Here is a 23105-nt window from a genome sequence, read left to right as displayed (position 1 = left end):
TCCCAGTTCTATAACTTACCGCCTACCTGTGCTATCCTCAAGTTCTGCAGTCATGGATCAAAAATACAAAGGGAAAAAGACTAGGGGTGGGTGGCTCAGACACCAGGCCTTGAGTTTAGTCTCTAGCACAGTCAAATAAAAGGGGGGGGCTGTTCACAATGAACCTGTATATGCTTTTTTTCTTGCCATTATTTCCCAGGCCACATATTGTGACAACTACTGGGCGTGCACTGTAAGATGAACGCTGTAGCTCACTTGAGATGGAGCAACACACACAGGAGCGTGGGCACAGGTATGAGGAGTCTTAGAATCCTCAGATACCAAGGGACAGGTGTCACAGCTATGTGACCCGGGACAGCATTCTGCACCTATGCACGTGAATTTGCTCATATTGCATGGTGACGACGCTGATCCTCACCTTTGAGCTGCTATGAACACACAACAGGATGAGCAGACAGGACACACGTCCTGACGTAAGTGCCGCAGCTCCATAAGTTGTTGTCTCATACCAGGTGCTACCCTAGCTGTGGGGAGGTGACAGTGCCTTGAAACAGGCATCAGTTAGGACACAAACACAGAACTGGGGATGATTGCTCTGCACAAAAGGATCGTGTCAGCCTTATGACCTAGGGCAGTCACTGAAAACTGGGCTCAGAGGTGAAGAACAGGGGGAGCTGGTTCCAGCACAAGGACCTGTGCCCTGAGCACGACTCAGAGCCCACAGGCTCAGCCTCACCTGGGTCCCCGTTCTCATCCGCGTGATGGGTGCACGGATTCTCACGGCCTGGAGCTGCAGCACCTCCACCTCCACCTGGTCCTAGGAGAGGGCCGGGCCTCAGGCTGCCTGCCGTGCCAGGGGAAGCCTGGGTGGGCATCCCACCGAGCAGCCCAGATGCCTGGCTCTGGGGCAGCCAGTCAACTACTTCCCCACAGCTGGTCCCCTCCCTGCCCCTGGCTGCCATCAGACTTGGGAGCAGAGCCCAGGGGCCACTCTCCAGCCTGGACACCCTCACGGGACGGGTCTCTAAAATCTCCCAAGCCATAATCCAGCCTATCTGTCTCTGACTCAGCCGCAGGGCGCAGGGTGAGGAGAGCAGACTCTGCCTTTCTTAGCCAAGCTCAGGGCTCTGAGTCAGCTACTCCAGGAAGGACTCACTCTCCTTCACAGTGCTGGACCCACAAAGACCGGAACTAAGAAAACCCTTTTGCACTTCAGCTTACATCTGTGCCTGGGATTTGGGCAAAAGCTGGGCACCCAGTAAGCATTCATTCCCTTCCTTCTCTTCTCACTGTTCAGCCTCCTCCTGCCAGAGGTGGACCGTCCCTCAGCCCCTGGGTGCGGATTGTGGGACCTGGATTGGACAAGGGAACTGGAAGCATCTGGCCAAGATTGCACATTCAACAGATGTGGGGGGGAGCGGAGCTGCAAACTGAGCCCCACCAGCCTGGGCTCAAGGAAACTCCTCTCAGAGGAGCTGGGGCCCAGCCACTCCCTCTGCTAAGGACCACGAGGCCCTTTCTCTAGAAGCTCTCCCCCTGACTAGATGGGAGGACTAAAAGGAAAGGCGCCCAGCAAGGCCAGACCACAAGGAGAGAGGGGTCGGGAGTGAAGGGAGGGCTGAGCTTCCAGCCAGCTGTCCTTTCAGTCACCCCACCAGGGCTCTAAGAGGAGGAAAAGAGCCAGTTCCGGAGCACAACCCTAACTGTAGAGAGAGAAATAAGCCAGGCCTTGTAGGGTCCTGCATTTTACTTCCAGGAAAGTTTTCCACGCTTGATACTTTCTTGCTTTCTTCATGAAATCGCTAACACACAATCTGGGCAGCTGCCTCTGCCATCCAGAGTCTGTGGTTTAAACTGGGATTTTGGGAGACAGATGCTGAAAATGCCAATCAACGAACTCAATGTCAGACCAAAGCCATGCTGGGGATGAGGGAGTGGCGGGCAGTGTCTGCCTGCTCCATGGGTGCTGGGCTGCTGCTCTGAGCACTGAGCACTTGGTGCTCACGGGAAAGGCGGATGGACCAGGTCCCAGATGGGGTCTTCAAGATCCACAAGGTTTGCAGTTAGCTGTGAATGAGCCACAAGGGGGGCCCAGGGGAGCCACTGAAGCCGAGGCCGGCTTCTTCTGGGGCCTTCCTCTCTACTGAAGCGCACCCACCCTGGAAAGGGCAACTGGAGACCGACTTTCACCCGCCTGGCATCGACCCCTGGTATGAGGCAGGGAGTCTCCAGGCAGGAGACCCCTGTACCTCGGCCTGGCAGCTGCTGGCTAGCTTGAAAGAAGTGAGGACAGCACAGAGGACTTCTGGCTGACCATTTTCCTGGAAGTGCAAATGCAGGTCTCAACTTCTGTGTTCTGAAGCCACGCTTACGGCGCACAGCTATGAACTGGCATACACTGCCTCGCATTCTGGTGTCTCAGCCATGAGCAACCCCTGCCCTTCACGGCAACACTCTCTTCCTGTAGGAAAAAGAGGTGCACACAGACCCAGAGCTCTTGGGCCTCACTGGATCAAAGCTCAGGACTACCACACACTGGCCATGAGCTGGGAGCTGGGCCCTCAGGCAGCTTGCCTGCAAAGGGGACACTAGCAAACACCCAAGATGCCAGACACCACCGGGGAGTCCCTGGGGGGGAGTGGCACTGTGGTGCTTACCCACCCAGGGCAGCTGGAAGAACCAGGGAGACAGTAAGTAGAAGACACTTCAGAGTCTGGACACCTGAACCAGCGGGGCTGCCCCAGGCAGGGGAGTCCCGCCCGCTGGAAACAGGCCTGCCCACCCCTAGTTTCCTGGCTCTGGGTGGTCCCAATGACACGAGGATACCTGGGAGACAACGATGACTTTGCCAGTCTCTGCATCCACTGCCCGTACAACGCCCAACACAGAGCCGTTGCCAACCGTGAGCCCGCGCACCATCCCAGCACCGCTCACCGCCGCCACGCTCTCATGGCTGATGGAGAAGAGGATGTTGGACTGGGGCTGGGGGCCGCCCTCCGAAGTGATCTGAAGGGGGAGAAACAGCGACACTGTGAGCACCTGTCCTCCTGACCAGCCCTTCTCGCCATGGAGAGCCTGCCACCTCTGCCCAGCTCCACCCGGCCGGGACACAGCCCCACTGGGTGGCACGCCTGGAACCAGGGTGGCAGGCAGCAGCCTTGCAGGGGCCTGTGACCTTCTGGTCCTTACCTGCATCGTGGCCCCAACAATCAGCGTCACCTTCCTGGGTATCAGCCGGAATGGGGGGAAGACCTGAGTGTGGAGACACGAGAAGGGGAGATGCCTGCTGTGCCTCATGGGTGCTCCACACTTCCTACGAGGCGCCCGTGGGACAGGGTGCCACTCCTCTGAGGACAGGATGGGGTCACTAGCCAGGGCCAGCTGTGGGGCCTGCATCCCCCCCGCTAGCTGGTGCTCTGAGGCACTCTCGGTGTACTCTGCTGTTTATAACTGCTTATTCAGACTCCAGAACCCCTGGAACTAGAGCACCTGCTCTCGGCTGATGGCTCCAAACCACAGGACAAGCAGTGCCTGGGGGCCTGGCCCGCCCCACACTTGCGCGCATGGAAGATGGCTGTGCATCCTCTCCCCTCACTTCTAAACATCTCCCACTCAGGAAATACTTCTACTTTTCTATGGACATAAATAAAGACTTATAAAGACTTTTCTATACCAGCTGCCTCTGTATGTGTGTGTGTGTGTGTGTGTGTGTGTCTCAGAGCTCCCCTCACTTAGGACTAACTTTACCACCACTGTTCTGTGCAGGCCCCAGAGCAGGCCTTCTCTAGGGCTTAGACCTGATTGCCGAGAAGTTCTGTACATACGCCAAACCTGCATGTGGCCGCTGCGTTGCGGGAAGAGCTGCTGGCCTTCCCCGCCCGTGTTCTAGAGCACTGGCCGCCTCAGGGCAGCCCAGAGAGGGGAGTGAAACCACCCCCGCCCCAGCTCTGCTCCTGTGCTGCTCCCAGGCCCCTGGGACTGGTGACCGCTGCGTTATGACGAGAGGGCACTGGCTAATGTGACCTTTCCATGGCAGTGTCCTGGACTCCATCGAATTTCCCAACCAAACACAATAAAAAACATCTCCCAGCCCTTCCCACACTGGGGCCGACCCCACGAGGGACCAAAGGGCCAGCTTTACTTCAATCTGCTGTGGGGGGGAGCCGATGCGCTGTCCAGCTTTGTCTGTCACGCTAGCAGATAGGCTGGTCTGGCCAATGGCCACGCCATGCACCAGGAACGTGGCGGTGTAGCTGTCGAGGGCTTCATCCAGGGCCCTGAGATGGAGGGGAGAGCTAGAACCCTTCTTCCGATGCAGACAAAGTGGAGCGGCTCTGGCAGGGCCAGCACCGTCCTGAGATGCCCTTCTGACCCCTGGGACAACTCACACCAAGGTGACGATCTGGGAGGCTGCGCTGAGCTTCAGGGACATGAAGCTGAAGTACTGGGCCGGGAATGGCTTCTTGTCAAAGTCCAGCACTCGGACGTAGGCCTTGACGGCCTTCCCGATCTCCACCTGTGTCACGGGGGCAGGGACTCAGAGGTGGCCTCTGGGTGGACAATTCCTCCTCTGCGGTGCCCACGGCTTTTTGTGTCCAGGGCGTCCTCAGACAGCATTAACAACCTTCTACCCAGGTCCAGGGACTGGGGATGAGTCATCTCTGGACTCAGTCTACCAACAATGAAAACCATATACGAAGTGGCTCAGGATGCTGAGAGCATACACTCCACTTCCTGCTCCCAACAGGGTAACAACCTAATTAAGGAAACAAGATACGGCTTGGGGCATCGGGCACACGAAAGAAGCTCAGTGTTCACCGACGGAACAGCTTGCATCTGGATGTGCATAATGCACACAGCAAGAACTTTAGGGAATAAAGGCTGCAAAAAAAATGCTTTATGAAGAAACAAATAGAAATCTAGTTAGCAAATCTGCCAGGGAAAGGATTGTCAGAGGAATATTTAGGCTAAGTAGAGACTGTTAGTAATACTTTTAAGAAACAATCAAAATTGCTTCAACACCCTCCCTTTCATCACACACCTTTGGAAAACAGGAACCCAGCGCATCCCTCCAGAGCCCTAGACTTCGTTTCCTTAGACCCAGGAGTCTAAAGATTCTCATTTACAAGAAAGAGAAACCTGGGTCTAGTCTCCATTTTCCAAAAAGCAGCAAGTTTTGTGGGCTTCTTCCTTACTACTCCAATCCCAAAGGAGCCTGGGCCTATGTCCTGGGGGGACCCCTGGGCAGCGAGCACCTGCCTGGCCGGAAGAAACCGACGGGCACTGGAGGATGGGGACTTCCAAGCCAGGGCTAAGGGAGTTAGCTTCGAGCAGGATTGAAGGCGAGCTCCGCTGATGTCAACAGGGATGAGGAAGTGGAGCGCAAGACCTCAGCCCACCCCGCCTGTGTGGAGCACGGCAAGAGTTCCACAGCTCCCCGTAACTCTGGGGGTCAGGGGCACAAGAGAAATGGCCTCTGCGGCCACACTGATCTTCCTGTTTTCTGCAGATCAGCAGAGAGGGCGTCCATATCACTGACCTTGTCCACCACACGGACATACAGCTCCTGGATGTCTGAGACGTGAACGATAGCCTTTGCTGGGGCAGGGAAGGCCAGACACAAGTCGTGGATCAGGATGGTGGACGAGCCCGGGAGCAGAGGCTGCACCTGTGTGGTGGAGACAGGCAGGGTCACTCAGCCGTGGGGCCATGAGCAGCCCCAGGGAGAGAGACTGGAGGCCAGCATGTGGAAGGAGTGATCGAGAGGAACTTTGACCCACACAGTGTCCCATTCGCCTCTCATGCTGAGTTCTGCTTGCCACAGGAGGGTCTGGGAATGCAGTGTTGGTGCTGGGGCAGACCTCGCTGATCATCTTAACAGTGTGCACTGCTGTGTGTGTGTGTGTGTGTGTGTGTGTGTGTGTGTGTGTGTGTGTGTTTCTGTGTGTGCATGCGCGGCCTTAGAACACATAGCAACCTGGAGGCAGAGTAAGGATTGAAACCCAGCTTGCATGGCCTGTCCTGGCTGCCTGTGGCTGCAGGCCTGGGGACAGAAGGGCACGGCAGTCCACGAGGCCTCAAGGGAGCTGCAAGTCAGGGCTGACGGGCCAGTGCGGCTTTCCAAAGGCAGCTCTCACTGAGAAGCCCCAGTGTGGACTCGGGATCAGAGCACCTCGGTCGGCCCGGAGAGGTCACGCGGGTGTGTGCGTCCCTGAGAGATGGCTCACCTCCATCACTCCAGCTTGGCTTGAAGTGGTGGCCTCTTAAGATGTTCTGAGTGAACTAACAAATCCAAGCTAGTGTTTTCCAGTCTTCCAGCTTCCTAACATCCCATTTCAAAGCCTTTTAGCCTCTCATGTAGCAACCCAGGCCCTACATTCCAAATACTCTCCACCCCAACAACCCGCCCCCTGCGTGCTGTTCGGGCTGCGGCGTGGCCCTCGCATGTCCTGTCCATCTAGGAATCTGTTACCACTTGTCACACTGCTTGGGTGTGCAGATGCTGGGAACAGGCTGAATTTGAGAATGGGGCCAGGCTGCCAGTTGCTAGTATGACCGAGGTGGAGGACACATCCACACAGCTGGGGCAGGCCTGAAGGCCACACCTTCCAACCTGACAAGGATGGGACTGGAGCTGCCGCTGCCAGCCAGCCAGCCAGCACTAATAAGGGCTGAGAAGTGGGTGTGGGGTGGGCTCCGGGTTCTGGCTTTCCTGGGGATGATTATTACACTGCCTGCAAAGCCGAAGGGAGAGCCTGCCGGGATCTGCTCGAGCAGAAGCAGCTGCTGTCAGGAGCGGGCCTGGCCTTTATAACTTGGGGAAATTGCATGGTTATACATTTTAAACAGACAGAATGGAGGTGGGGGGAGAGGGAATTATCTCCTCTGCTTGTTTTCCCAGAGGATGGAGGTCCCAGACCCCCTCTGGGTGACAGAAGCAAGGGGTGCAGTCAGGCTGCCTCTGGAGAGGTCCTGCCCCACTCATCAGCTTCTTTCACCCGTAGCAAGCATTTAATGAAGGGCTCTGAAGCCACTTTGGCTGCTAGCTAGCGGCCAAGTGGCAGACCCCAGTAGACTGTGCAGGATCACACTGCCCTGCTTCTCCAAGTGCCTGGGCCCAAGTGTTTCTTCAAAGGCATTTGGAGAATGCTTATGAGATGCAGGGAAGGGGGTGACCACACCTAAAGAAATTCTCACGTCTAAGTGTTAAAAGTGCCACCTGAGGATGTGAGCAAATGCTGTGCCCAGGGGAGCGTCCTGTCAATTTGGAGACAATGAATGCATTACTGCTCATTAAGAAACCATGACGGCTAGAGCTCGGCAGGCCCCGAGGTCCTGTCTGTCTCAGCTCAGCTCTCCCTCCCGGGCCCTGATCACACTTCATCTGTCCCCTGACAGGTGCTATGTGGACACACCACATGTAGACTGATGCTTCTGGACATCGGGGGAGCCACCAGCTTGTTTCCTCCAGTGGACAGGTCAGTGTCATGGGGTGGGCAGAGCCTCCACATGAGACCGTCGTAAGCTGCACCCCTAACTGCTCACCTTGCAGCCTGCAGGGGACGGCGGCAGCTCACACAAAAGGCCAGCACAGGCCAAGACTCTGCATGCCCCAATCAGCCCTGCCGGCTCCCTAAGAGCGAGGCTGGAGCTGCAGCCCACTACCTGCAGACCCGTCACAGGACGAGCAGACCACCCCAACTCCAGCTCCTGTGTGCCTCACCCCTAACACACCCGCGATGACAATGGCCACGTGAAGGAGGAAACACCACCGTGGCTCGCCAGAGCACACACAGCCAACCTGCCCCGTGGCCACATCACCTCTGTACCTCAGAGCTGGGCACATGATAAGCATGCCCATCGCACAGCATGCCCCTTTCCTCAGCTCTTATAATGGCCTAGGCTCGGCTCAGAGGACTTACTTTGAAAGGAGAGGAATTGTTGAAGAAAAATAAACAGTAAGTTTAAATCAGGTAAACACTCCTTTGTGCATGCCAGTGGAAAATGAAATAAAGGCCTCTGTGGAGAACTCTGGGGGCTGTGTAAGCAGAACTAATCACAGGCCTGCACAGCCTGGGGTGCAGTGTGGGCAAGCGCCCCGCCCCCCCTCCCAGGAGCCATTCTTATGTCCCGCATGCAAGTCAATAGGAAAGAAAGAAGCATTTTCTAGGCACTGCGAGGAGAATGGCTGTGGGCTTTCTTGTCTCTGTGATTAAGGGAAATGAGAGTGCTGCTAATTAGCAGCTGGAAAATGCCAAAGGAAAGTGTAAATGTGTCCTTCAGAAACAGCGCTGTGAAGGAAGCCGTGAGCACCCATCACAGACTCAGCCTTCAGCAAAGCTGCTGAGAGGGGCAGACGCTGAGCGCCACAGTTCAGGGCACAAAGCTAGTGAGACCCTGACCTTGACAAAGAACTTAGGCACCGTGACGCTCCTGTAGAGGCAGGAGGACCAGAGTATGCAGACTAACACAGGAGACCCTATCAAAAAACAACGAAAGCACAAGAAAGCTGGGCATGCGCAAGCAGTATGTTACCTGCCCAGCAAGCTCAAGGCCCTGAGTTCAAACTCCACTACAGGGGGTGCAGGGATGGGGGTGGGGCAAGGCAAGAAAAGCATGCGGTGTGTGGGGATCCAGGCCGCCCTTGCTCATATCTGTAATCTTAGCTGTTCAGGAGGCTGACATCTGAGGTTGTGGTTCAAAGCCAGCCTAGGCAGGAAAGTGATGTGAGATTTCTATCTCCAGTTAAAGAAGCCAGAAGTGGAGCTGTGCTAGCCTTGAGTGAAAAAGCTAAGGGACGGCATCCAGGCCCTCAGTTCAAGCCCTAGTACAGGCACGAGAAGAAAACCACACGATGAAACCCCTCCTGCAAGTTATGAGGCAGGAGGAAAAGCCTGGGCCTGATCTCCCTTTGGAGTGGCGCCCGTCTCTGGCACTACCCACGAGGTGGGAAGAATGGCTGGACCGTCATCCCTTTCTTTTCATAAAGGGAATGAAAACACTTAGGGGCCAGGATGGTGGCACACATCTATAGCCTCAGATGTCAGGAGGTGGAGGCAGGAGGACACCTGAGCCCTGGAGTTCAAGACTGGCTAGGATGATACAGGAAGCCACTGGATCTTAAAAGGAAAGAAGGCAGAGGGGCCCTTCCCCGTTCTGGCACGGTACTGTCAGGGGACGTCACTACACACGCACACCTGTTGAAAATCTCTGCACAGGGCTCTAAGTGCGCACAGAGAATGAAGCCAGGCTTCATCAGGCAAACTGAGAAGATGGACGTCAGCAATGCCTGAAACAAGACCCACCCCTACCCCTTCTGTGGGGTGGGGACCCCGGAGGTCAGCCTTTGGGCTCCATCACGCCCGGCTCCATCAGGGAGTGCCTGGGAGTGAGGGAGAATGCCAGGCTTCCTCATCTTGGCCCAGCAACCTGCAGCTGAGGTCCAGATGCAGGCCGTGCTCCACAGAGGTGGGGCCCCTTCGTCCCCCTCGCCCACAGGCACCAACGAGAGCCGACCTCCTGTGGCGTCTGGGAAGAGGCTGGGATCAAGCTACTCTTCCCCCGGCTCAAGACAGGTGTCCCAGACACCGAGTGGAGAGGAGGAGTCATTAGAGAGACGGCCACAAATAGGAAAGGCTACAGCTTGGGTGGCAGAGCACCAGCCTAGCAAACACTATACCCTAAGTTCAAACCCCAGGACCAGCAAAGCATAATGCAATAAGTAGAAATATGTAGAAACTAAACCACATACCCCTAATGGAACTTAAACTAGAAAAATGAGACGAATGAAAAAGCAGATATGCACAGCACCGTTTAGGAGATAGGCTAAAGCAGAATCAAAAGGGAAATGAGTAAATGCCCTTATAGAAAATAAACCCTTTATTTCATTTCAAGAAACTGGAAAAGGAGGAACAAAGTAAACTCGAAACAAGAAATGAAACAATAATGATGAGAATGAAAATGAACAGACACGAGGAAAACAACAGAAAATACAAATGAAACCAGAAGTTGATTTTTGAACAGTAACGAAAGTGACAAACCTTCAGTTATTATGACCCATGGAGAAGAGAATGGGCACAAATTACTTGGACTAGCAAGGACAGAGGACAGGACAGGTGAATGGACAGGAGTAATGAGGACTACTGGGGAGAACAGGACAAGTGAAAGCCAATCGTTTCAGCTTGGACCCGGACTGCTCCCCAGAAGCTTGCGTGTTGTGGCTCCAGCCTGTGTGGCCATGTGGCAGAAGCATGTTGGAGGAAGTAGGCCTAGGCGTGAGGGGGACAGGCCCCTCCTCTGGCAGAGTGTCCTTCCACCTTGAGGGTAGCCGCCTCCTCCATCATGCACTTACACCGGGATATCCTGTCACACCACGGGCCCAAACCATTGGCTAAGCAACTATGGACTGAACTTTTGAAATCACAAGCCAGCAACTGTGAACTGAATTTCTGAAACGGTGAGCCAAGATAAATCTTTCCTTCTCTTATTTATTTCAGGTACTTGTGTCACAGCAACCGAGAGCTGACATATCAATACATGAGACAGAATAGACAGAATGGATAAAGTCCTAGCTACCAGAAGTTCATAAATAAATCATCTGAATATCCCATGACAAGTTGAAGAAACTGAATTAGCAATTTAAAAAACCCGGCATGAAGAAAAGCTCACATCCATGTGCCTTCTCTGATTAATATTCTACCAAACGCTTAAGAATAATTACTCTCAATTCTACATAAATTCTTCCCAAAGTAGAGAAAGAAACATTTCCAATTTATTCTTTTTTCCCCCCTAGTCCTGGGGCTTGAACACAGGGCCTGAGCACTGTCCTTGGGCTTTTTCCTCCAGGTCAGCGCTCTGCCACTTGAGACACAACACCGCTCCCAGCTTTTCTATGTATGTGGTACCGAGGAACCAATCCTGGGTCTTTATGCATGCTAGGCAAGCACACTATCACTAGCCCAAACTCCCGGCCCACTTCCAACTTATTCTATGAATTCAGTATTGCCTGTCTATTGAAGACAGACGACAATATCACAAGAAAATGACAGACTAATCTTTAAAAAAAATAGAATGTAAAAATCCTGGAACGGGGATGGCAGGGCTGGGAGTGTGGCTTGGGAGCAGAGTGCTTGCCTAGCATACATGAAGCCCCAGGTTCGATTCCTCAGTACCACATAAACAGAAAAAGCCAGAAGTGGTGCTCAAGTGGTAGAGTGCTAGCCTTGAGCTTCTCTTGCTCAAGGACAGTGCCCTGGCCCTGAGTTCAAGCCCCAGGACTGGCAAAGAAGAGAAAGAAGTCACAATGACCAGTCCAGGTGATTCAGAAATACTAGCCTGTGACTACCTATCAGTGCCACAGAATCGGAAGTGTTCCGACCCGGATAAACTTCTTGACTGTCAAAAGATGTGAGCAGGGACTGAGATTCCATTTTCATGGCTGTATAATAATCAATATGCTGTCTTTTGCTTTTTTTTTTCCCAGTCCTGGGCTTGAGCTCAGGGCCTGAGCACTGTCCTTGGACTTTCTCAAGGCTAGAGCTCTACCACTTGAGCCTCAGCACCACTTCCGGCTTTTTCCTATGTATGTGGTACCAAGGAATCGAACCCGGGTCTTCATGCATGCTAGGCAAGCACTTTAACCACTAGGCCAAACTCCTGGCCCTTTTGTTTGTTTTTAATATAAAAAAGTAAATAGACTTTACAATAACCCAGCACATCAGGAACAGTGGCAGGTGTGGTGGCACATTAACTGTGACCCAGCTCCTCAGGAGATGAAGGTAGAAAGTGGTGATTCAAGGTCACTGGTCATATACAACCCTATTTGGAAAACAAACTAAAAGAACAACAACAAAACAAACAAACAAAAACCCCAACCACCTCACACAGTGGCTCATGTGAGAGAACAATCGCATCACTAATATTAGAAAAAGGAAGAAAGAATGCTAAGTACAAATGACTGCCGAAAACAGTCTGCAGCCTACATTGCAATATGGACAAAGAAATCTCAGGATACCATTTAAAAATCAAACAAAACAAGAGGCTAAACGTTTCCATTGGCATCACTCTTTATCAGCAAGACAAGGAAAGGGCCAAGAAACATGGAAGTAGGTTAGGTGGTGAACACCTGTTACCCTAGCTGCTCAGGGAGCAGAAATCTGAGAATTGTGGTTTGAAACAAGTCTAGGAAAGAAAGTTCTTGAGATTCTTATCTCCAATTAATCACCAAAAAGTCAGAAGTGGTGCTGTGGACCAAGTGATAAGAGTTCTAGCTCTGAATGAAAAAGCTAAACAAGAGCACAAGGTCCTGAGTTTAAGCCCCAATACCAGCACACACATGCACATATATATGTATATATAATCTATCTATCTATCTATCTATCTATCTATCTATCTATCTATCTATCTATAGATATATTTACAGATACACGCATGCTCAAGTTTCTTTATGGTTGCTCTAGTGCTGCTTATGGACTTAAATTTCAATCCTAATGAAAAGACTGGCTGAAAGGAAACCATTGGGTAGCCAGCTGAGGTGACTGGAGATGGGGCAGGACCAGGAGGGGCAGCGCAGAGCTCAAGCTTCTGTGCCACCCAGCCTAGCCAAGCTGATTGCGAGCTTCTGAAAGAACCATCTGCCAGGCGCACAGGCGGCCCGGGGGAAGAAGGAGAGCGGACATGGAGGCAGGTAGCCAAGCTCACCGTGGCGATGCCTTGGGATTCCAGGTAGGCCACCCTGACCACATCCGCGGAGCTCGTATTGAGGAAGAAATAGCCAGAGCCTTCTGTGATGCGAAGTTCCGCCTGCAGGGGGAGGTGTGGAGAGGGTCAGGCCAGGTGCTGGAGGGCAGGGGACCCTGCTGGGTCTCTGGCAGACAGGGCAGGGCCGTACCTGGACTCCAGGGTGGTTGTAGATGGTCATCTCCTCTGGACTCACCCTCACATCCTCCACCAGGATGAGTTCTATGGAGGCTGACACAGGCATGGGAGGCTCGTGCTGAAGGGGTGAGGCCAACACCATCAGATCCAGAAGGCTGGGGTCAACGCCTGGCCACCCCTCAGGAAGAGCAGGACCAGACGCCCCAGGTCCTGGACTGACTCCGGGCAACTCACTATGTTTAATCCACCAACGCCCATGCGCCTGGGTGCTCCCGAGCCTCACGGGAGGGCCCACACCCTGAAAGCACTCTAGGTGGCCCTGTCCCCTGCCAGAGCAGGCGGTGGGCAATGGTCCTGCTTAGTCATGCGCACCTGACCCACAGGGAGCACAGCAAATGGCGCCACCCCAGAGGAGGACAAGGCCAACAGCAAAGCCACCAACCGTCTGGGGCACGGGTGGGGGCCACAGCACCGTCTTAGCTGTCTCAAGGAAGACTTGGTAGCATACAATGCACTACGTGTCACATGTCACTGGAATAAGAGTGCCACTTGCCCATCTCTACAGCAGTGCGTCAGTCATGGACTGCACACATGACTGGGTCCCCAAGATGGCATCACCCGGTGATGCTGCAGGTTCTTGGCTTGTGGCATACACTATGGGGTGTACAGACAGACAGGTGCCTCACACGTCCCTGCTGAGCGTGCCGGGGCTCTCAGGGCAGCCAGCTGGAGGAAAGGAAGCCCTGAGCATGCCAGGGCCAGAGCCCGCAGGGCAGAGAGCACTAGAGCACCAAAAGGAAGCGCCCACGGGGAGGGATGGAGCCATCAAGGCAGGGAAGGGCAAACCTTCCCCAGCGCTGTTCCCATGGTAAGTGCTTTCCCCAGAGACCCTGAGGCAACCTGTCCTGGCACCCAGGTCCCCTAAAACCTGGCACCACCTCTCCTCTCCCACCAGTACATGCTGGCTCCACCTCATTTAAGGGGAGTTGACAGGGGCTTGCCCCGACCCCACCCGCACGGCTGGGCCAAGAAGGTACCGGTTGCTTCACTCGGGCAGCGCGGAGGTGGGACTGCTGGTAGCCAGAAGCTGTGACGGAGATGGTGGTGGTTCCAGAGGCCTGGTGAACTACAACAGCCTGCAAGCCTGGGTCCAGGGAGGGGAGACGGGCGTGTTAGCTCCATGGCTGCTCTGAGCCTCCTCACCCGCCTATCTGCACTTCCGATTCTGTACACAGGACACTGCACCAATAGAAACTGCATGTCTGTCCCAAGCAGACTTTTCAGGTCCAAAGGGTTCTGCAGATAAGTTGGGAGAGACAGGCTCCGTGCTGGGCATCGGGAGGAGTTTGGGAATGCTGTAGCAAACACCACATGGCCCAGGTCTTAGAGCTCGAAGGGTGTTCTGGGGTGTGAGACTCTCGCTCCCCCTCTCGTGTCTGTGCAGGACACGAGCTCACACCGCACCCTGTGTTTTCCTTACAGATGAAGGGAGCCCTAGATAAGAGGAGTGCCGACACACACGAGCCTGCCACAGGACACTGATCTCGCCCTGCCACCAAGAGCCCTTGAGATCAAGCAGCCTCACCGTGTAACTTCTTCTGGCCACTCGCATCCTCGCGAGGCACCAGCTGCAGGGGCTGCTCAGGTTCCATACTGGCCAGGGACGGCTGGGTGGACTCCCACTGGATGCTTAGAGAGCTGAAGTTGTCGAACCGGCGCCCCTGCTGGTCATAGGCTCCCAGGTCCAGCAGGGGGTTTCGGTGGCTGGACACTGGAACCTGCAGGAGGGAAACATCAGGTGCCAGGGCCAAATGCAGGACCAGGCCTGGCCATTGCCTGCAGAGTTGTCCTCAAGTCAGCTGGCTGCCTTGTGGGCCCAGGGTCCTGCGAGGGAGCGGGGATGAATCACAAGCCAGTGCTCACTACTGCCAGCCACCACAGTGCTGCCCCAGCCCCCTGCTAAACTGGCCTTGGGGGACGAGGGCCTCTCAACCATTAGATGGCCTCTGGCAATGGACAGAGGTGACTTTTGATGTCACAACTGGTTGAGGGGTGTGCAGTGCAGCTGGAACCTACCAAGAGGAGGAAGAAATGCCACAGGGCACTGCAGTGTATGGGCAGCCCGGCCCGAGGGTGACCCGCGGGCACCAAAACACTTGGGACGGCCTCATTTGAAGGTGGTCTGGCTTCCAGTGTCACTAGGATTGGAGCCCCTACTCCAAGATGCTTACCCCAGCCAGCCTATTTCCCCCCTGCCTGTCCCTGCTGTCCTTAAGACATCTCTGCCTCCGTGACAACCGCTGCGTTTTAACACGAAGGTAAAATGCTAAAGCACTCAACACGTCCTGGGGCCAGGAAGGTTTGCAAAGCCCCTCTCGAGTCAGAGGTGGGGCAGACCCTCCCATGCTGAGGGGTGCAAGCAAGGGCCCAGGGAAGAAAATCACTCGGTAAAGGAGATCTAGGAAGTCTCAGGACAAAGATAATTGACTAAAAGCAGAATCACCAAGCCTACCTGAGATGCAAGTATCTTGCTAGCTAGAGAAGAACTTACTCATAAAGACTGTCCTGACACACAGTGCCTGGGCCCCAGGCCTTCACCCCAACGACCCCGCCCCACGCCACCTGCTCTCCTGACAGCAGGGCAGCACCACTTGAGCAGCCAAACGTTTCACCAATAGGCAGGGCACAACTTTGGGGGTCTTGGGGGGGCACAGGGACTGAGAGACCTATTTAGATATCCCACCCCTCTTCCAGAAACACCCTGGGTGAAAAATCAGTGCCCTTCCAAGAAGGGAGTCAACACTATGCCCCATTTTAAACAGCAGGTGTTGCCTTGCCCATGGGCACGCGGGTTTAGGGGTGCAACCTTGTGGGTCTGCTTTTAGAACCCAGGGATCTTGTGGTACAGCTCCTCCTTGGTGCTGAGCTGACTGGTCAGTCCCCAGGCACACAACGGGTCCTCGAGCACAGTGAGAAGAACACTGAAGGCCCAGAGGGCTGGGTCAGCCAGGCTCCACGCCATCATTCTGACCCATCGACTCTATTCTGGTGGTTCACCTTGCCATAATTTACTCTGCCGTGTGTGTTGGGTGGCCCCTGGGTTAGGAGAGCTATAAAATGAAATTGATACTGCACTCGGCCTGCACCATGGGAATCTATCTTCTTCAAGGTCCCCTAATGAGACCATAAATTGCAGAGGTCATGCCTGAATGGCTGCCTCACAGCTCAGGACCCCAGGACTGATGGATCGCTGCAGTTCTACATCTAAGGCCCATTATTTCCCTCTGCCACCAGTGACATGAGCAAGCCAGTTTGGGGAGCCCCGTTCCATAGGCAGAACATCCGCTTGCAGCCCAGACACAACTCCAAGCTAGATCCAAGACCCAGCCAGGTCCAGGTGAGACTCTTGTTTCAGAGCCAGTGGTTAAGAGGAGGAAGAAGGAAGAAGGGAGCCGGTGCTGGTGGCTCATGTCTGTAAACCTAGCTATGCAGGAAACTGAGATCCAAGGATCCTGGTTCGAAGCCAGCCCAGGCAGGAAAGGCTGTGACACTCTTACTCACAGACTAAGCTACTCAGAAAAATCCAGAAGTGGTACTGTGGCTCAAGTGATAGAGAGCTAGCATTGAGCTAAAGACTGACGACAGTGCCCAGGCCCTGAGTTCAAGACCCGGGATTTGAAAAATGAAAACGAAACAATGAAGAAAGAAGGAAGGAAGGAGGAGGAGGAGGAGGAGGAGGAGGAGGAGGAGGAGGAGGAGGAGGAAGAAGAAAGAAATAAAAGAAGGAAGAAAGAAAGAAGAAGCCGCAGTAGCAGAGCCAGGAGAAAGTCTTTGCCTGGATGCACTGATCTGAGGCTTGTTGCTGCCATGCTCTAAATGCCAGGGCTGAGTCAGGTAAATGCTGGCTTCCAGCAGCTGCAGGCTCTGAGTGTGCGCCCCACTCCTGCTGAAGAGGAGCAGAAGTGCGTCTTCTGCCAAGTCTCTGCGGGGGTGAGGGGAGCCAGCGCTCTGAGGCTAGACTCGCAAATTCCTTACTTCTAACCCAGCCTTCCAGGGCAGCCTGGGGACAAGCTCAGGACGCTGATCCATGGAGTTTCAAGTCTAAGTGAGAGGGGAAGAGTGGAGAGAAGGCCATCTTTCTCTTTCTCCCCCTCTCCCTATCCCTCTCTCTCCCTCTCCCACCCTCCCCCATCTCTCTCCCTCCCCCCTCTCTTTCTATCCCTCCCTCCCTCTCTTCGTCTCTCTCCCCCCCCCCGTCCCTCTCTGGCTCTGTCTCACCCCCCCCCCCGCCCCCCAGCTCTCTACTCTGCTCCTCCGGCTTCAGCTCTGCTCCAGCAGCTCTCCTCTCCTCTCTGTGGGCCTTCTGAGTCCCTGTGGCTCCCTGAGCACGCTCTCACTCTGGAGCTGCCTGTGATGGAGCTGCCTGGTCTGGAAGAGCTGCCATGCTCGGAGAAGGGGCGGGTGCTAGGGCTGGTGGGGGTCTTCCCACCTTGAGCAGGACACACTCCATGCCAGGGCTCTGGATGTCCTGGGAAGGGGCCCAGCCTGCAGGTCACGCCACATGTCCTTACTGTCAAACAGGCCTCCCAGACTTCTCTCCCCCCAGCTTTCACTTCTCTATACTCGCACTCCTGCTCCCACCACACTCGCAAGTCCGCAGAGCAGGCGGGCCCTGAGCACCAGCAGGGTCTAACACCTTCCAGGCACACGGCAGAGGGAGACAGTGGGTCTGGTGTCCCGCAGGGCTGCCAGTGGAGCACTCTGGACTTTGGAAGAGTCTCCACATATCCAACCTTCTGAACCGGCTCAGAGCGCTCCGCCTTCGGAGTCTGCAGTAAGCAGCGTGAGTGACAGGGCAGTGCACCAGAGCCGGGGGCTGGAGAGAACCTACAGCTACACAGCACGGGGCCTGGGGAGCCCAAGAGAACAGGCCAGCCTACATCTGCCCCCAAGAAGATCTGAACCCAAACTTCCAACAGATGTCATGGTCATTCCACCACGAAGCTGGGAGCCAGACAAGCCAGGCACTGTCTGCAGCTACACTCTGCGGGCGTCCACCTCTCCCGCCCTGGAGCGCCTCACGCAAGGCACACATGACCCCTTGACCTTGGCAGGACTGGCTGCCCAGTCAGGGCGAGGAGCTTGGAGCCACCACCACCAGCCCTCAAGGCTGAGCGCGGCAGTGGCTTCCTGCCTACCCAGCGACTCTGCCACCCGGCTCCCGTGAGCAGCCACACTCACCACCTGCTTGTTCTGTTGCAGCAAGGGACAGGACAGGTCCAGCTGGGGGCTGGCATAGACGGGCGTGAGGGTGAGCCTGGATGGCGGGGTGCAGACAGACTTCACCACAGCAGGCTCCACCATGGGGAAGGGGTTGGTGAGGCTGGGCTGGTTCCCCACCGAGAGGGCGATGACCTGGCAGGGAAGGAGCAGTCGGACACCCACGTTAAGTCTCTTGCTCTCTGAGCTACGACAGTTTCCCTTCTGCAGGATGAGCACCATGACACCTGAACCTCAGGGGGCTGAGAGGGGCCAGGGGCTCACGGGCAGGAGGGCATTTTCTTAGCACTTAAAAGACTGGGGAGGGGGCTGCACTCTGGACCAGTCCTGGGCAGGAAATTGGCAGACTGCAGGATGCTTTCCTAGGACCCAAGGAGGAGTCGGGGACCTGACTCCTAGGAGATGGCTCATCTGTGCTACACAGCAGCCTGGAGCCCCCATGCCTGTCTGCTCCGAGAGGTGTTCTGGTGGCTGCTGCAGAATTAGAGGTGTAAGGGAAGAGGCGTGGCACAGGTGGTACAACACTGGCTAATAAGTGGAAGTATCATGTGCCAAGTTCAAGTCCTGATCTCAGACAAAGGAAGAAAGGGGAGGTCACCGTGGAAGCTGGGGTGTCCTGGGGGGCCGACTACCTCACCCGCTGCGTCCTTCGGTGTTCACTCAGCCCTCTTCCTTCACTGAGCACTAGTCACCCACCTCTAAAGTGGGGTCCCACAGGAGGGGCTCTCAAGGCCCTACTGGGAGCTAAATAGATCTTCCATTCCTCCTTGGACAGGGTGGGTCTGTGGGTGGCTCCCCACTTACCTGCTCGCCCAAAGCCCGGCAAGTCATAAGGATCCAGTGCTGCTGGTAACTCCGGGAGGCAGGGGGCCCCAAAAGCGCCAGAGTGATGCTGCCGGTGTCCTCAGAGGTGATGTTACGAAAGTACTTGGACGGCTCCAGGACCCAGGGTTGGGGGCCTCCCTCGAACAGCATCTCCTTGGAGGAGCCCAGGGTTATCACGGAAACAGACAAGGGATCCACAGCCTGAAGAAGGGGGAGGAGAGCGCAGTGCTCTGAGCATCCAGGAACTGTGTCCTCCCGCGGCCCTGGGGAAGGCCGCGGCCGGGGGCCACACAAGCTCTCTATCTTCTTTGCAGGTGTACATCTGTGCACCCACAGGGCTGTTGGGGAGATCCCATGGGGTCAGGGATCTTGGAAACAAGTTCCCACTCCACCAGGTGGGGTGTGTATAGAAATCAATTTGTGTTCATGGAAGTCGGGGAAAAGCCCTGACTGTTCCAGCAGCCCTCAAAACCAGGAACTCTTGAGACGCAGCTTCACAACAGGGTTAAGACGGGCGACAACCTCAGGCTCACAAGGAGGCTGGGGCGGAGAGAGCTGGGTGGCCATGAAACAACACCTTGTATAGGTCCCTAATGCACTTCTGACAAAGTGCTGCAATGCAAAACACAGACGGACTTGACTCTAACTAACTTGTTGCTTTAAAAGGCAGTGGCTCAGTGGTAGAGTACCTGCTGAACGAGCATGAAACCATGCGTTCAAATCCCACACTGTAAAAGAAAAGAAACCTAGCCAGAGACAGTGGCACACAACTGCAATCCTAGTTACTGGGAGACGGAAGCAGGAGAACTAAACTGAAGCAAGTTCGAGGATAGCCTGGGAAATGTCCCAAGGTCTACTCCTGCTTGACTCACGCCTCCCCAAGGAAGATCCTTCTTAAAATAAAACATAAACAGGGCTGAAGTTGTAGCTCAGTGGGCAGACAGCTGTGCGTGAGGCACTGGGTTTAATTTTCAGTAACACGCAAAAGGAAATAATGAAAGAACAATCCTGAAAGGCAAGATAGCAGATGACTAAGAGAAACACGGGCTGTGGGGTCCATGCTGGCCTAACAGTGGGCAGTCTGTTTCCCTACTTTTGTTTTTTTACTGGGTTTGAACCACTGTCCCTCACTTTACTTACTTTTAGCTTTGTTGCAATCCCTTCCATTCCTACTGGGTGTGTACAGGCTTGCACAACCAGCCTTCAGGACTCTTTTGTACCTAGCACCTGGAACCCTACCACATGGCAGGTGCTCAAGAAAACTAAAAAGGCCCTTTGCAAGTAAGTCAAAGGTATCCTGGGAGTCTCCAATAAATGAAGGAGCTGGGGCTTGAGCTTAGGGCCTTGACACTGTCCTTGGGCTTTCTCAAGGCTAGTGCTCTACCATTTGAGCCACAGCACCACTTCTGGCTTCCTCTATATATGTGGTACCAGAGAATCAAACCCAGGGTTTCATGTATGCTAGGCAAGCACTCTACTACTCAGCCATGCTCCCAGCCCAGGAAAACATCTTCTTTTGCTGCCATGTGGACAATGGTAGCACTTAAAAACAATGTGCCCCGTCTCTCCTCCTCCCCCCGTCCCCCCCCCGCCCCCGAACACAGAGCAAGGAAGGAAGGGCTGGCTGGAGCAAAGGACTGGGTTCTGCTCACCTTGAGAGGCAGGTAGGCAGCGATGGTGATCCTGGCACTTAGGTGGACGTGGCCATGTGTGTAGCCCACCAGGAGGGTGGTGGATCCCTGGGTCTCAGCTCTCACTTTCACACCGCTGCAATGCTCTGACCCTGGAGGCAGCCTTCCTGCAAGAACAGGAGAGTCACGTGGTCACCATGATCAAGCCTTGAGCCCTTCCTTCACCCTAGCCTCCATACACCATCAGATTTCAAGTGTTTTAGAAAAGGAAAAAAGATAAGGCCTAGTGGCATCCCTCAGAGGTAAAAGGCCTGCTAGAATGCACAATCACCATGCTTACGCCCACATTCTCAGCCCAGTCCCTCCCCGACTTCTCCCAGGACTGCTTCCAGGACTGCTGGTCCTGTTCCCTGCTCCGAATCGAGCACAAGCTCCAGTGTGTGTGGCTTCCTCGGCTCAGTGCTGGCTCTAAGATCCCTGACACCTTCATGGTGTATGTCCTTGATCCACATGTCCATAAGCAGAACAGCTGGCTGTTTCTGGCTGGCTGGGACCCTGCTGCACTGACGGGGACGGTGCCTGCCGTCCCGTGAGAACAGGCCTCAGCACCCTGCTGTGTCACCTGGACAGGGCCCACTGGACAAGTTCCACGTGCTCACAGCAGCTTGAATCCTTATCACCAAGTCACTCTCGGAAATGCTCGCGTCAGTCCATACTGCCACCAGCAGCTGGTACTTTTCCCGCTGCTGCTTCACCCATCCTAATTAACTCAAAAAGAACTTCTAAATTTGAATTCTGGTAAACTACCTATAAATTTCACACTTTTTAAGTTTTTATCTTTTAAAGAAATAAAACAACCTCTATCTACCCCTTTAAATAATAACTCAGCGATTCTCCCCTCCTTCGGCCCTGGTGCCCTTCACTCTGCTTCTTCCTGTCTCCATGAATCTGACCACTCTCAACGTGGAGGAGAAGCTCATTGTCTGTCCTGAGGATCATCTCTGCACTCTGCTCCCCGGGCCGAGCAGGCCCCGCAGTGGGCCTCACAGACAGACACTGCCCACTGCTCCAGCCTAAAGTCTCATTTGTCCACGGTGACTAGAATTGCAGGTTTCCATGACATGTGTTTTACCCAATCTGGACCAAACACACAAGTCAAGATGCCGCAACTTCATGGCAGCGAGACTGGTGGCACTTTCTGAGAGGAACTTTAATCTCATGGGATTTCTGTCTTGGCTATCCAGGTGTGGCCCTCCAGTAGCTGAGGGCCACCACCCCTTTACACATGGAGAAATGAAGGCTCGGAGATTGGGCAACAAGCCCAACATCACCTAACTAGCAGCTGGTGATTGGCGTGGCCCGGGATGTGCCTGCAGAACCGCCCCTGAGTAAGCAAGGAAGAAAGACGGGTATGATCCATGCATGCCACAGGGTCACACGGCACGGGACAAAACATCTGTGCACGATGCACCTTGATGGCCTGCTGTGTTCCACCCAAGGAAAGGCACTGCGGTGCAGCTCGACTCAGATCACCTTTGCTGTGGACATCTGCAAACCACGGCAGAGAGGGCAGATGAGGCGCCACATGTCACATGGAGCCAATGGCGTCCAGGGCATAGGTGCCATTCATATGCTCTGGCCTTGCTGCAGCCCCATGCCCGTCCTAGGAAGGAAGGCCATCTGGCCCAGACCCAGTGTCTGGCGCCCGTTCGGCAGAGCTGCCTTACCTGGAAGTGGCTGGAATATGCCCTGGTTCTCCACTTCCACCGCCAGGTCGAAGTGGGAGCAGTCACTCAGGGCAACCACCTTGCCGGCCTCGCCAGGCATGAGCCCGCTGATCCTCAGGGGCAGCTCCAGGGTCTGCCCCAGTCTTGCCTCCACCTGGCACGGAGCGAACTCCATGCTGCTGGGCTCGATCACATACACCTGCAGGAGAGGACGGGGGCCGTCAGTCCTCCCACGCAGGGAGGGCCCCGCAGCTCTAGGTCACCAAACGCTTCCCTGGGCAGGACACTGAGGACATCTCAGTGAGAGAACAGAGCTGGGGCTGGGAGGTGCAGGGACGAGCGGCCCAAAAGAACTCCCTGAGAAGCCACCAGAAGCTCAGATCTGAGTGTCATGTCACCGGCAGCCAGGTGAAGGGCAAGGAGAACATCTGGGTGAAGAAGGGAAGGTGCTCTGTGGCTGAGGCTACAGAGCACAAAGTGGCTGCAGTGGGGGAGGGGAGGAGCTTCCTGCAGAGCCTGGGTCCTGGAAAGGACGCCTAGATTTGTGGGACAGAGCTGAGACTTCAGAGGCGCCCATGCCTCTGATCTCTGAGTCACATAAGCCACCGGGGGTGCCCAGCAGGGAGGCTTCTGGAACATCCCAATAACAGGAGGTGGCAGCTTGGTGGGGGCTGGTAGAAGTCCCTGGGTTTACATGGAGACAGGGCTAGCTGTGTGCTGGGCAGAAGTCTGGGCAGGTGAAGTCTGGGGCAGGAGAGGGAGGGAG

General features: G+C 54.9%; 1 protein-coding gene across 1 annotated transcript in view; it reads right to left on the bottom strand.

Annotated features, from left to right (window-relative positions):
- Positions 1–23105, bottom strand: part of Nup210 (nucleoporin 210) — a 64233-nt gene that overhangs the window by 14782 nt on the left and 26346 nt on the right. Inside the window, exons 13-26 of the mRNA XM_090323976.1 lie at positions 22340–22538; positions 20634–20779; positions 18961–19182; positions 18118–18291; positions 14462–14654; positions 13914–14020; positions 12890–12994; positions 12700–12801; positions 5540–5668; positions 4389–4516; positions 4142–4277; positions 3190–3252; positions 2827–3006; positions 737–817 (exon numbers count right to left, since the gene is read on the bottom strand). Of these exons, the coding sequence (XP_090180102.1) occupies positions 737–817; positions 2827–3006; positions 3190–3252; positions 4142–4277; positions 4389–4516; positions 5540–5668; positions 12700–12801; positions 12890–12994; positions 13914–14020; positions 14462–14654; positions 18118–18291; positions 18961–19182; positions 20634–20779; positions 22340–22538 (1965 nt within the window). The remainder of the gene's footprint in view (positions 1–736; positions 818–2826; positions 3007–3189; positions 3253–4141; positions 4278–4388; positions 4517–5539; positions 5669–12699; positions 12802–12889; positions 12995–13913; positions 14021–14461; positions 14655–18117; positions 18292–18960; positions 19183–20633; positions 20780–22339; positions 22539–23105) is intronic.

Source organism: Megascapheus bottae, chromosome 33 (assembly GCF_031878675.1).
Source record: "Megascapheus bottae isolate mThoBot1 chromosome 33, mThoBot2.hap1, whole genome shotgun sequence".
NCBI classification, from domain to species: Eukaryota; Metazoa; Chordata; class Mammalia; order Rodentia; family Geomyidae; genus Megascapheus; species Megascapheus bottae.
This window is presented reverse-complemented; position numbering and strand designations above follow the sequence as displayed.